The sequence below is a fragment of the Crinia signifera genome, chromosome 1, assembly GCF_055691185.1.
Source record: "Crinia signifera chromosome 1, ASM5569118v1, whole genome shotgun sequence".
Taxonomy (NCBI): domain Eukaryota; kingdom Metazoa; phylum Chordata; class Amphibia; order Anura; family Myobatrachidae; genus Crinia; species Crinia signifera.
Window position 1 is genome coordinate 49,682,641 of NC_139217.1, and position 13,221 is coordinate 49,695,861.

A 13,221-nucleotide genomic window follows, 5' to 3' on the forward strand; every position below is an offset into this window, starting at 1 on the left:
ATTTGGATATAAGTGATTTTAAAAGATTCCTCTCAGATGTAGCAGTACACACCCACGCTTCTAGGTGCCACGTTCACAATCTCTTTTCACAATGGCCCTTATTCAGATCTGATCGCAGTACAAATTTGTTCTCAAAATGGACAAAACCATGTGCACTGTAGGTGGGGCAGATGTAACATGTGCAGAGAGAGTTAGATTTGTTTGAGTTATTTTGTTTCTGTGCAGGGCAAATACTGGCTGCATTATTTTTACACTGCAATTTAGATTTCAGTTTCAACACACCCCACCCAAATTTAACTTTCTCTGCACATGTTACATCTACCCCACCTGCAGTGCACATGGTTTTGTCCATTTTGAGAACAAATTTGTACTGCGATCAGATCTGAATAAGGGCAAATCTCTCCATATAAGGAACTAGCCACGCCCTTTGGGTGGAGCCTGACACGCCCCCTCATTAGGGCGCTGTGCAAAATTGTACCACCAACTATAATCTCCCTGAAACTAGTTTTCAAAAGTAGGCAAGTATGAATATAACATAATTCTGCATATAACAATTTGAGGTGCTTAGCATAACTTTGGCCAAAAATATGGGACCACCAACACTGACCAGGTGACCTCATCTGACAGGTCCTTTACACTAAGGTTCAAGTCCAGGGTACAAGCCAACCGTAATAGCAACATTTCATCTGTAATAGAACTCCCATCTTAGTAAATTTCCCCCACAACCTGTCACCTAGATGTCCCTCTTCTTAGGAATGTAACCAGTGCTCGAAGTGGACCGGTATACACCGGTATGGCATACCGGAACTTCAAGCACTGCATTTTTTACTGAGACACAGAACCTAGCTCCATTCCCTGCTCACCCACAAGGGGGAGCTGTATACCCTTACCCAGGGGTGTCAAACTCAAATTCATCGGGGGCCGCATCAGCAGATTGGTCACCCGCAAAGGGCCGGTACACATTCAGAAAGGGGGCGTGGCCATGAACAAATGGGAGTGGCCATGGGCAAAAAGGGCGTTACCACGTCCCCTTTCCGAATGTGTACTACTACAAGTATCATGGTGAGTAGTAGGCTGCCTACCTGTGTCCAACCAGGACGGGGAGAGGGAGAGCTGCTCTTCAAACTGTCTCCTGCACGATTTTTCTTTTTGCTGGTGGTGGCTGCCAGGGGTTAATGTCTGTTGCCAGGGATTCCAGCTCGTTGCCAAGGGGTTAATGTACATTTTCAGGGGTTCTTGCTCGTTGCCAAGGGGGGTTAATGTCTGTTGCCAGGGGTTCTTGCTAATTGCCAAGGGGTTAATGTCCATTACCAGGGGTTCCAGCTCGTTGCCAAGGGGTTAATGTCCGTTGCCAAGGGTTTCAGCTCGTTGCCCAGGGGTTAATGTCCGTTTTCATGGGTTCTTGCTCGTTGCCAGGGGGTGTTAATGTCCGTTGCCAGGGGTTCCAGCTCATTGCCAAGGGGTTGCCCACCCACCCCACAGTTACTGCTGCCTTTACCTGCGCACAGAATGTTCAGCGTCTGACAGGAAGAGCAGCTCTGCACGTCACCAGGAAGTCGCAGAGCTGTGCTTCCTGTCAGACACTGAACATTCTGTGTGCAAGGACGGAGAGGCGCGGGGGGGGCGGGCAGCGGGGGCGGATGGGCAGCGGCGAGGGGGGGGTGTCGGCAGAGGCAGGGGGCCACTTGAAGAGGTCCGGCGGGCCGGATTCGGCCCGCGGGCCTTGAGTTTGACACCCATGCCCTTACCCATTCAGATGCTCCGCTTCACAGGGAGCTGCCTGTCTCCACCCGTGAGCACTTAAACCAGGCATGTCCAAACTATGGCCCTCCAGCCGTTGAGAAACTACAAGTCCCATCATGCCTTGCCACAGTTTTGCTATTAGGGAATTCAAAAACTATGGCAAGGCATGCTGGGATGTGTAGTTTCACCACAGCTGGAGGGCCACAGTTTGGACATGCCTGGCTTAAACCATGCCTGCCTGCTCGCATGTCTGTACACCCGCTTGCCTGTATGGGGCAAGGAGGCAGCTCACTCCCCCCAAACATTAGATAATTGTTCCCTGATTGGGCAGAGGAGGGAGGACCCCCTGCAGCATCAAGCTTGTAGTGTCCGGCAAAGTTCCACCCTGTCGAGGAGCATTGTGCACTGTAGTGAAGAAACAGAAAATAAACTACAATTCCCAGCAGCCCTTGCTACAGTGAGCTGTAGTTTACTTTCAGTTTCCTCACTACGTTGCGGTAAAGCGTGCAGCCCAGGCCCAGCAGAGCAAAATGAATAAAGAGGGAATCGGGAACACAGGGGCAAGTTACCTCAGCCCACCCCCTGTCAGGCTCCTAAGTGTTTTACCAGCCCACCAGCCAGAGGTCCAAAAAGGGGGCGGAGCTACACGGCACTGTACTGTACTCTGTCCAGCCATTGCCAGGACAGCCAGCAGCATGAGCAGGGGAGGAGACCTCCAGCACCAGCCTGAGCCACTTTCAATGGTGAGAGTGACTCATGGCATAGGCACTGTGGGCCAGATGCACTAAGCTTCAAAAGTGATAAAATGGAGAGTGATATACAACCAGCCAATCAGCTCCTACCTGCCATGTCACATACGGTGTTTGAAAAATGTTAGATAGGAGCTGATTGGTTGGTTGTTTATCACTTTTCAAGCTTGTGTATGTATGTGTTTGTATGCATGTGCTAACTGCTAAATATTTTGTATGTATGTGTTTTTAGGTGTTTTTAGATGTGTGAAAATATGTGTGCATGTGTGTGAAAGTAAATGTGCATGTCTATAGGTGTGATTTTAACCCACTCCTTCTGCAGCCTAACCCTAACCTACCCTTCCTGCAGTCTAACCCTAACCTTCCATCCTGCAGCCTAACCCTAACCTCCTGCAGCCTAACCCTAACCTACCCTTCCTGCAGCCTAACCCTAACCTGCCCTTCCTGCAGCCTAACCCTAAACTACCCTTCCTGCAGCCTAACCCTAACCTGCCCTTCCTGCAGCCTAACCCTAACCTACCCTTCCTGCAGCCTAACCCTAACCTGCCCATCCTGCAGCCTAACCCTAACCTGCCCATCCTGCAGCCTAACCCTAACCTACCCTTCCTGCAGCCTAACCCTAACCTACCCTTCCTGCAGCCTAACCCTAACCAGCCCATCCTGCAGCCTAACCCTAACCTGCCCATCCTGCAGCCTAACCCTAACCTGCCCTTCCTGCAGCCTAACCCTAATCTACCCTTCCTGCAGCCTAACCCTAACCTCTTCTGCTGCCTAACCATAACCTCCCCTCCCACAGCCTGATTCTATCCTCACCTCACACAGCCTAACCCTAACCTCTCCCGCTGCCTAACCCTAACCTTATCTTGCGCAGCGTAACCCACCCCTCCCGCAGCCTAACCCACCCCTCCAGCAGGCTAACCCTAACCTCCCCTCCTGCGCAGCCTAACCCACCCCTTCCACAGCCTAACCCTAACCTCCCATCATACAGCCTAACCCTATCCTTCTCTCCCGCAGCCTAACCCACCACTCCCACAGGCTTACCCTAACCTCCCATCACACAGCCTAACCCACCCCTCCCACAGGCTTACCCTAACCTCCCATCACACAGCCTAACCCTAACCTTCTCTCCCGCAGCCTAAACCACCCCTCCTGCAGGCGAACCCTAACCTCCCATCACACAGCCTAACCCACCCCTCCCACAGCCTAACCCTAACCTCCCATCATACAGCCTAACCCTAACCTTCTCTCCAGCAGCCTAACCCACCCCTCCCACAGCCTAACCCTAACCTCCCATCATACAGCCTAACCCTAACCTTCTCTCCCGCAGCCTAAACCACCCCTCCTGCAGGCGAACCCTAACCTCCCCCACTTAAAAATCTCCACTTCGACCAATGAATGTAACACATTTTAACACTAAAGGTGCCCACACACGTTGCGATTCTTGCATGTGATTTGAACTTTTTAGTTCAACCGATGTATCGCGTGTGAGGCTGCAAGTGACACCTCGCGCTCCTGTACTGTATGTAGGCCTTCACTGTTTGCAGGAACTTATTGCTGATGTACAGTATGGTGGACAATGTCCTGATCTCCAGTTGGCTTGATTTGGAGATCCACTGCGACCCATGTAAATAAGCTTCAGGATTGGAGACAAACTGATGGTAAAGCTGATCACTTATGAGTGAAGGAGTACACTGTCAGGGTATAGTTGGACTGGATCATAAAATGCTGTTTTCCCTTGACAACCGGGGCCCCTTACTCTCTATACCCCGCAGATGCCACTAATCACAAACTAACAGACAGCCATCATGATTTTTTTTTCTCTCTAGCTTTTAATATGTTAATAACCTCTTCTCTGTCCCTTTAAGACGGAGACGCTTCTTCTTAAGGTGGAGCGGAGAACTCTGTGTGACTGCATATCCATGGATGGGCTGAGCTGAAGAGGAGAGACCCTGGTTAAGGAAATCCACCTTAACTCTTCTGCTGCTGGATACGGTACTGCAATGTGGACCAGCTCCCTCTGGCAGCGCAAGTGTTAAACGCAACTCATATTATGAATAAAGAATACACACGACCAATCCATCTTGACACTAAAATGTGCATGTGTGTGAGGAGGAATTTGCGTGGGAGAAATTCTTAAAAAACAAAAACAAATTAATTATTTTTTAATTGTATCCATTTTGCTGTGTATTATGTCATTCACAGATTTGATTAGCAGTGCACATTCTTAACCCATCTTGTATGTCGCTACTCCATATTCAACACGCTTTATTTTCCTAAAGATTCTACAGCCATGGGCCAATACAACTGTACTGTACCTTCCAGAACCATATAGTCTGGTTTGTGTGGATATAATTATGTATGGTTGAAGTGCAAGGGCCAGTTGTGTTAGATTTCACATTGATGTCTGTGTGTTAGCAACGTTGTAATGCAATGCAAAAGCTAATCGCTGAATAAGGACAAAACCAACCTGCAGCCAATCAGAACGCAAAGTTAGACCAACAGATAGCCAATCAGAGCAATAGCGATATAGAGGTCTTTTATTGTGATACATTCGGTCATTAACGTATTTAAAATAAAATTCTTATAAAAATGATAACACATCAGCCCGTGTAACACAATGCATACAGGACTGCACACTGAATCGGTAATGTACGTACAGTATGTAAGAAACATGTATTTGAAAGAAAGCGTTTGAACCAAACCTACAGCAATAATTTGTAGAGTGTAAATGTGCGCACCAGTACTCTAAAGAAGTGACGGCTTACTATACAATATATACACATTTTAGAAGAACAGAAAAATATAATTCAGATATTATAGTGTACATAGTAATTGTCCTATATAGACTGATCAATTTAGCATGTAACAATTTTTTCTTTAAAACGAGAGTAATCAATGCTGGTGTGGTGTAAAATTCCGTCATTCAGAATGTTGATATTTGTAGGTTGACAGTTGGCATGGCAATGTAGAGTTTTCGTGAATTTTAAACCCTACCTTGATAGCAGCCTAAAGGTGCCCATACACGCTCCGATCCCGGCGTGCGTTCTGGGCTAAAATAGCACCCATCACATCGATGCGATGTGATGAAAAGCAAGTACAAAAAGTATGTGCAGCACATACTTTTTTGTACTGCGCGATGAGGTGGCGCGGGAGCGCGCACCTCAAAGCACACATCGCACCACCGGGATCGGAGCGTGTATGGGCTCCTTAACTCTAATCTTAATCCTAATCCTAACCCTTCCAATTGTAAAACACAACGGAATATGCTGCGCTATATAAGAAACTGTAAATAAATAAACATGAGCTGTCAACATTATGTCAATATAACAACATCGGCAATATGTCATTTATAAGGGTATCAGCATTATGTCAATGTCAACATTTTAACTTTTGACATTAGGTCCATGTTGACATACTTTCGATTGTTTTGGTCATCACAATAATTAAAGGGTGCCCAACAGAACAATTCGGTTGTCTGGGCGCCCATTAATTATTGCATTTGTCGTACCCAGAATTAGCCACGTAGAACTACCAGCATCCAAACCACACACTTTTTGCACATTTCGACTCCTTATTTCTGCAGCGCCCACATTCCCCCCCTCTGAATGTTGACATTCTGTATTTCAACATTTTCAATGTTGACATTTTGATTACGTACAGTCCCTCACTTCTATAGAAATTATAATGAGGACATAATATGCACATTGTAATAAATGCATATTTTTCAGTTAACTTTACACTAAAAGGTAATGCTTCGAGTTTCTTATTGCATTTGTAACAAATGTATACTTTTGATGGTATTTTTAGTCTCCATTCTGATTTATCTCATTGTACACTAGGGGGGTATACAATCTCCACCGCTATTACCGATGGGGGAAATAGCGTTGGGCGCCTCTGCAATGCTGTCTTGCCCAACAGCATTGAAGAGGCTGCTCGACAGAATGGGCCCGACTTTAAAAGCTGTTGGGCCCATTTTGACGATAACGGGCATGAATTGTCACGATCACAACCGAATCTTGCAATCCACGGCCATTTTCGCGGACACGGCTCCTTTTCGCCAATCACCAGACAGGCCAGGGTCATGGCTCTCGGGATGAATCCACAGTCGTGATCTGGGATTGAATACCCTCCCTCAGCTGGATTATGGTTGGTTACTTACTGATGTTATAAACTTGGGAGGGGGGGGGGGGGGGCGGGCCTTTGCTCATCCAGTGCGCGGCGTTTCATTGCTCCGTAAGCAGCAAATTTCACTGCTTACCGCGCCAAGCTGAATTACCCCCATTGTGGTGGCTCGTGGGCAAGGGGGTAGTGGGAGCCTGGGAAGGGAGTCAATGGAAGATGCTTTATTAACTCTTGTAGTGAACGCTAGTAAAGTAGCAGACACTGTGTCCCTGTTCCCCAAGCACAGGTGGTTATGGGGTAATGGGGTCATTCCACCCACATAAGTGATTTTTGACACCAGTGATGTAGGGGCTTAGAATAGACCAACACAAAATGTGCTACTATTACCATCGCAGGAAATTCTCCTTGTATTAATTCATTCACTTTTAATTCTGGAAAATGCTATATTATGTTTCAAACAATTTCCATATGCAAAAAAATAAATTTTATGCATTAAATAATGTTTACAGTGTAGTTTTTCTGCCGTTTGCCTCTTGTCATTCATCACATTTCTCCTCTGTAAAATCAGACACGTATTTAGTAATGCCGTGCTCTTACCTAAATTACATATTAACCAAATATAAATAATTTAAAACAAAATCTGTTGTTCTGTCTTTGTTTTATAAAGTCTGATATCTATTGTGATATATAGGGCGGCCTCCATTAACTGCAGGCTTACGCCAAACTCAGTGGCATAACTATAAAATGTGCACCCCCCCCCCCCAGAAATTTCGTCAACGCCCCCCCTCCCAGTAAAAGAAATCCCCCTCTCTCAACCCTGCCTTACCCCGCCCCTGCCAGGTCTGTGGAGAGGACCCGCAGATCTACTTGTCAGCGGTCCCGGCGCTCCTCCTGGATGGCTCCTGCTTATGAAAATGACCAACACAAAATGGCTGCCCCTAACAGCAGACCGTTTTTGAGGATGCTAGAGGAGGCCGCCACCTCCTCTAGTATCCTCAAAAAGTGTGAACCCAGCACAGTGCCTGCTCATTAGATATGCACAGGACGGAAACCAGCTAAGGCAGCAGACAGCAGCAGTGAGCAAGGAGCAGGTACTGTACTATAGTACCGCCAGTAGCCTTGTAACAAAAAGCTTACCTCTGGGCACCTGAAAAGAACTAATGCTTACACCACTGCTTGGTAATCGTAATAACAAAAGATTATGTTATACAATTATTTTTCTTTCTGATAGTTCAGTGTACGCACACTTTGTTGATACACAAATGATTGCATATTTTGCAGAAAATGACCTTCAGAGTATGTGTGTAAGGTGTATATGAAACATAAATGCATCCTGTGATTAGACATAAATTTGTGCTATTTTCTAAGCAATCTGACTAGATTGCTCAGAAAGTAAGCACAGATCTCTCTGTGTGTGTATGCTCCTAGAGATTAAGGGGGAAATTTACCAATATGAAAAACCTAGTTTTTCTTATTGGTATTTCCCCTACGACTGCATACGACTGTTTCTGTCGTATGCAAAGTCGTGTTCCGGAGGGGAAATTACAAAGCAGTCATATACGACTGCTTTGTAACCCTCCGATGGTGTAACCATTCGTATTAGCGGCACATATATACGGCTGCTAATACGAATTCGTACAGGCAGTCTGCACGAATCAGTCAGATCCGTGCAGGCTGCAAGGTGTAAAAAAATAGAAAAATTAAATAATTTAAAAAAAAAACAGCGTGGGGACTACGTCGCCCCGGGACAGGTGAGTATGGTTTCCTTCCACAGCTTCCACCATGGATTTCGTCGGACTCCAGACGCCATCGCCGACAGCGACGTCGACTTGAAGAAGGACGTCGACATGAAGAAGAACGCCGACACAGGACTGCAGGACATCAGGACCAGGGCTACCTACGGAAAGAAGATAGGTAAGTATCAGTATGTATGGGCTTTGTATGTATTAAAGTTTTATTTTAAATGTGTGTCAGTGTGTTTTATTGTACTATTTTTAATACTGTGGCACTACAAGACCCAGCGGGCCCTTTAATGCCCCGCAGGCTGGGACTTGTGGTTCTCCAAGTCCCAGCTTGCGGGGGAGGCTTGCTGGGACTCATAGTGCCCCAGTATTAGACAATAGATTATTCTATTTTTTACACCAGAATTAGCTCGATGCCCACCGCTCAGGGGCATTGAGGACAGCACCAGGCTTCAGCCTGGTCAGGTAAGTCCTGGAGGGGGGGGACCCCTTCATTGGGGGGGTCCCCACTCCCCCAGGGCCCCTGGCCAGGCTGACTGGTCGGTAGGGTTAATGTTTTGGCCGCGGGACCTTATATCATAAGTGTCCCCCGGCTGTGACATTACCCTGCTGGCTGGTTTGGCCTGGGGCTGGTTCTTAAAATACGGGGGACCCCTAGTCATTTTGTCCCCCGTATTTTGGGAACCAGCCCCGGACCTGGAGCCTGGGGCTGGTTGTTAAAAATCGGGGAACCCCTATTTGTCGGGTTCCCTGATTTTTAATTACCGGCCCCGGCTCCTTCAGCCTGGTGCTGGTTACAGCTGTGGGGGGGACCCCACGCTGGTTTTTTTTTAAATGATTTAATTTTTCAATTTTTTTACACTGAAGCCTGCACGGATCTGACTGATCCGTGCAGGCTTAAAGCAAATACGACAGGGAAAGCAAGGTGTATTTTCCTGTCGTATTTGCGTGGGTGTTTTACACCACTTAGCAGCCGTATTATCAGTACGGCTGCTTAGTACATCAGGAACCACCATTCTTTTGAATGGTGATTTCTGTCGTATTCTATCGATGGTGTAGACATTCGTATTTGTAAATACAAATATGAATGTTCCATCTTTAGGAATACGAATTGTTGTATTTTCGGGATTGTAAATCCCAAAAATACAAATTCGTAAAAAAAAAGGTGTATTTCTCCCTACGAATACACTTTTTTTCTACGAATCCATTTTGGTAAATTTCCCCCTAAATATCTCTTGCTAACTAAGTCAGTGCATGCAGTCACAATCTAGTCAAATTGCTTAGCAAATGACTGCAAATCTGTCTGTGTGTACAGAATGAGAGATACTGATCGCAATCTCTCATTCTGAACCACTACCCTGCCTTTTTTTTTGCTTAAACAAAATTGCTTAGCAAATTGCTTAGCACAAATCTCTGCGTGTGTATGTGCTCTCCATGGGAAATCTTGACACCAGAAAAATTGCTTAGCACAGATCTCTACGTGTGTATGCCCCTATAGGCCCCACCCCCAAGATAGCACAATATGGCATGCAAATATTCCAGAATACCTCTGGTCCTGAGCATTTTGTATACAGAATACTCTGTATTGGGAAGGCACAGTAAATTGTCATCATTTGGTCAAAATACAAAAAAAATCAGATTTTCCTGTTCTTATGATCAGCTTTTAAATAAAAATAAAAGAAACCATGTAAAGGTAATCAGCTTCCTTCCCTGCACCTGCTGCCAAATATATATTTTTATTGTGTAACTGAACTACAGGACATGACACTAAAATGTAACGATAACAAAAATAGGAATTTTTTTAATAAAGAAAATGTTGACTAAAGATTCGTCCATGTTGTCATGACTAAAATTGACTAGACCAGTGGTTCCCAAACTGTGTGCCGTGGCACCCTGGGGTGCCTTGGTGGGCTTGCAGGGGTGCCCTGGGTTGGTGGTCCAGGACCAATTCAAGTTATTTATGTCCAATATAATAGTCAAATTGTGCACTGATCCTAAGGATGAGATATAAACACAATTTATGCTGCTTTCAGACCGCATAACTGGCTTTGACCCTGTATTTGAAAACGTTTCCAAAAACGGGTCTGCCAGGTAAAACCCCTTTCACACCGCATCTCTTAAACGGTATATTACCGTTTAAGTGCCGTTTTTTTACACTGGCAGACCCGTTTTTGGAAACTTTCCAAATACAGGGTCAAAGCCAGTGCGGTCTTTAGCGCGCACCCCCCATACCCCCCGCCCCCAGTTAACATCCCCCCCCTTTGCGAAGAACAAGGCTGCAGGATAAATAATACCTTTTCGTGACCCTCTGACAGCAACTCCACCCAGATTGGGCACATAGGAAGCAGGAGCAGCCAGCGTCCATCCCAGATATGAGGAGGAGCAGCAGTCACACTTATAAGACACGGCCCCGCAGCAGTAACAAGCGACATCACAGCGGCGCTAGCTAGCAGGGACCTGCGACCTGTGTGCGTCCAGGGGCTGCACATTATGCGCGCATGTCTGCCGCCCAATACACAACACTGCCACCAGATCAGACGCCTGTAACTCCCCGGTAACAGGAGATGTAGCCCACGCTTGCTGCAGCTTGATTTGCTCCCACTAGAGTGACTGTAACTCCCCCTGTGCCGGAGACAGTAGCCGGGCGCTGCACGGTGCAGAGCCTCTAGCATGACCCTTCCAGCATGACTCTTCCAGCAGGTACAAAAGGTCAGGGCGGTGTGTTAACCCGCGCGCGGGGGGGGGGGGGGGGGCGGGGGGCTCCAGGGGGTTAAGTGCATATGAATATTTAATGAGCGCTCATTAAATATTCACTGCACTGGGTCCGCTCATTGGCTGGATCCTAAATCCCGTTTCAGACCCGATTTTGATGCCAAAATACCGGGTCTGAAACGGGTAGGACCCTCCATTTTAACCGTTTGGTACTTGTGAGTTATCCGGGCGCCCGATGTGGTAATTGAATGTCATTACAATAAGCATACGATGCGACGCGATGCGACGCGATTTGCCATCGCGTCGTATCGCGTCGCATCGTATGCTTATTGTATGGTATACAATGGGATGCGATGCGACGCGACGCGATTTTAACACTTCCCGCCCATTTTTAAACCCGCCCTCTGCGACATCTGGCAGAAAATCAGTGTGAGGTAGTTTTGAGAGGAGAGAACAGGTGATTTCCAGTGTTGGTGTGTCTCAGACTATTTGTGAGGTGAAATTTCTGACATTTGCCCCAATATTGCCCCATTTTGCCCCTTACACCCTATTTCCCAATATGGCTTTGGTGGACAGTATCTTCAGCCTCCCTAAAACTGAAGAAGATACAGTTCAATTCCTGCAGGACAAAGGGCTGCTTCCATCTACAGCCACATGTCCAAATGGCCACCCTATGCGCCTGTCTATAAAAGAGCGCAAATGGCGCTGCTACATAAAAAGTTGCGGGAAAAAGCAGAGTCTGCGGGCCTCGCTATTCTACCCCGGATGCAGGCTGCCGTTTATGACAATACTGCGCTTCATATACTGTTGGTGTGATGAACTCACTTCTATAGAGTTTTGTAAAATCTGTAATAAAAGTACAATCTTTTATAATGCATTGATGCGGGAGGCATGTCAATGCGACCTGATGTCCCAGCCTCAACGCCAGATTGGTGGACCAGGGAAAATAGTGGAAGTGGATGAGACACTGTTTGTGAAAAGACAAGCCAATGTTGGCAGAGTTCTCCCACAGCAGTGGGTGTTTGGAGGAGTGTGCCGGGAAACAGGGGACTGTTTTATGCTACCAGTTGCCAAGCGAGATGCGACAACTCTGATCAATGCAATTGTGGAGCACATCGCGCCTGGAAGCACAATTGTCAGCGATTGCTGGCGGGCATACAAAACTCCAGAACTGGAGCGGGCTGGTTACAGTCACCTGAGAGTCAACCATCGCTACAATTTTGTGGACCCAGACACTGGTGCACACACCCAAAACATCGAAAGACTGTGGGGTTGTGCAAAATGGCGGAACAAACGCCAGCGGGGCACAGCCCGCCATCACCTGGACTCTTACATGCAGGAGTTTGTGTGGCGAAAGTGTCTGGCGGGAGACAGCGCATTTAACCGCATTCTACATGCGCTCACTTTGCTAGATAAATAATTACGGTGATTAATTATTGTGTGCTATGTGTTGATTGTTATTATAATTTATTTCTGAGATATGTTAATTACAGTTATTCCTTAAATTCAGTTGTCCTTAATGTGTCAGATATGAATGATATTGATGAATGATATTGGATGTTCACAACCACTCCACTATCAACGTGAACCCGAAGCGTGGCGAGCGCAGCGAGCCCGCGAGGGGCGGCGGTACGTGTCCTCCGACCTTTTCATGCCCTACTATCCACTAGGGCGTGGAGTGAGAATAGAATAGTGTGGCGAGCGTAGCGAGCCACCGAGCCCGAAGCGTGGCGAGCGCAGCGAGCCCCGCGAGGGGACACGGATACCTGTGAAGCCCATGAAAGTATGCGCTCACCTGTGAAGGTATCCGTGTCCGCTCGCCACACTATTCTATTCTCACTCCACGCCCTAGTGGATAGTAGGGCATGAAAAGGTCGGAGGACGCGTACCGCTGCCCCTCGCGGGCTCGCTGCGCTCGCCACGCTTCGGGTTCACATTGATAGTGGAGTGGCGTTAACAATGGGGATGGGATTGACATTGTGTCACTTTTTGGGGGTTTTGCCCTGCTAAAATCGGGTGCTGTCGCATCGCATCGCATGCCATGTGGTTAACATGCGATGCGACGTGATCAGATTAGATGGTACCCGATGTAAAATCGGGTTCGGGTGGTGATCTCGTCGCGTCGCATCGCATGCCATTTGGTTAACACACAA

General features: G+C 47.1%; 1 protein-coding gene and 1 long non-coding RNA gene across 4 annotated transcripts in view; one reads left to right on the forward strand and one right to left on the reverse strand.

Moving 5' to 3' along the window:
• The window catches only part of NICOL1 (NELL2 interacting cell ontogeny regulator 1), a 37,367-nt gene extending 32,724 nt beyond the window's left edge, over positions 1–4,643 (forward strand). For all 3 annotated transcript variants that reach the window (XM_083151342.1, XM_083151361.1, XM_083151350.1), the window contains exon 4: positions 4,358–4,643. In XM_083151342.1, the coding sequence (XP_083007468.1) occupies positions 4,358–4,429 (72 nt within the window). In that variant the 3' untranslated portion in view covers positions 4,430–4,643. The remainder of the gene's footprint in view (positions 1–4,357) is intronic.
• Positions 4,644–7,435: 2,792 nt separating this feature from the next.
• LOC146011477 (uncharacterized) overlaps positions 7,436–13,221 on the reverse strand; it is a 150,396-nt gene continuing 144,610 nt past the window's right edge. Inside the window, exon 4 of the long non-coding RNA XR_014444947.1 lies at positions 7,436–8,511. This is a non-coding gene — a long non-coding RNA (uncharacterized LOC146011477). The remainder of the gene's footprint in view (positions 8,512–13,221) is intronic.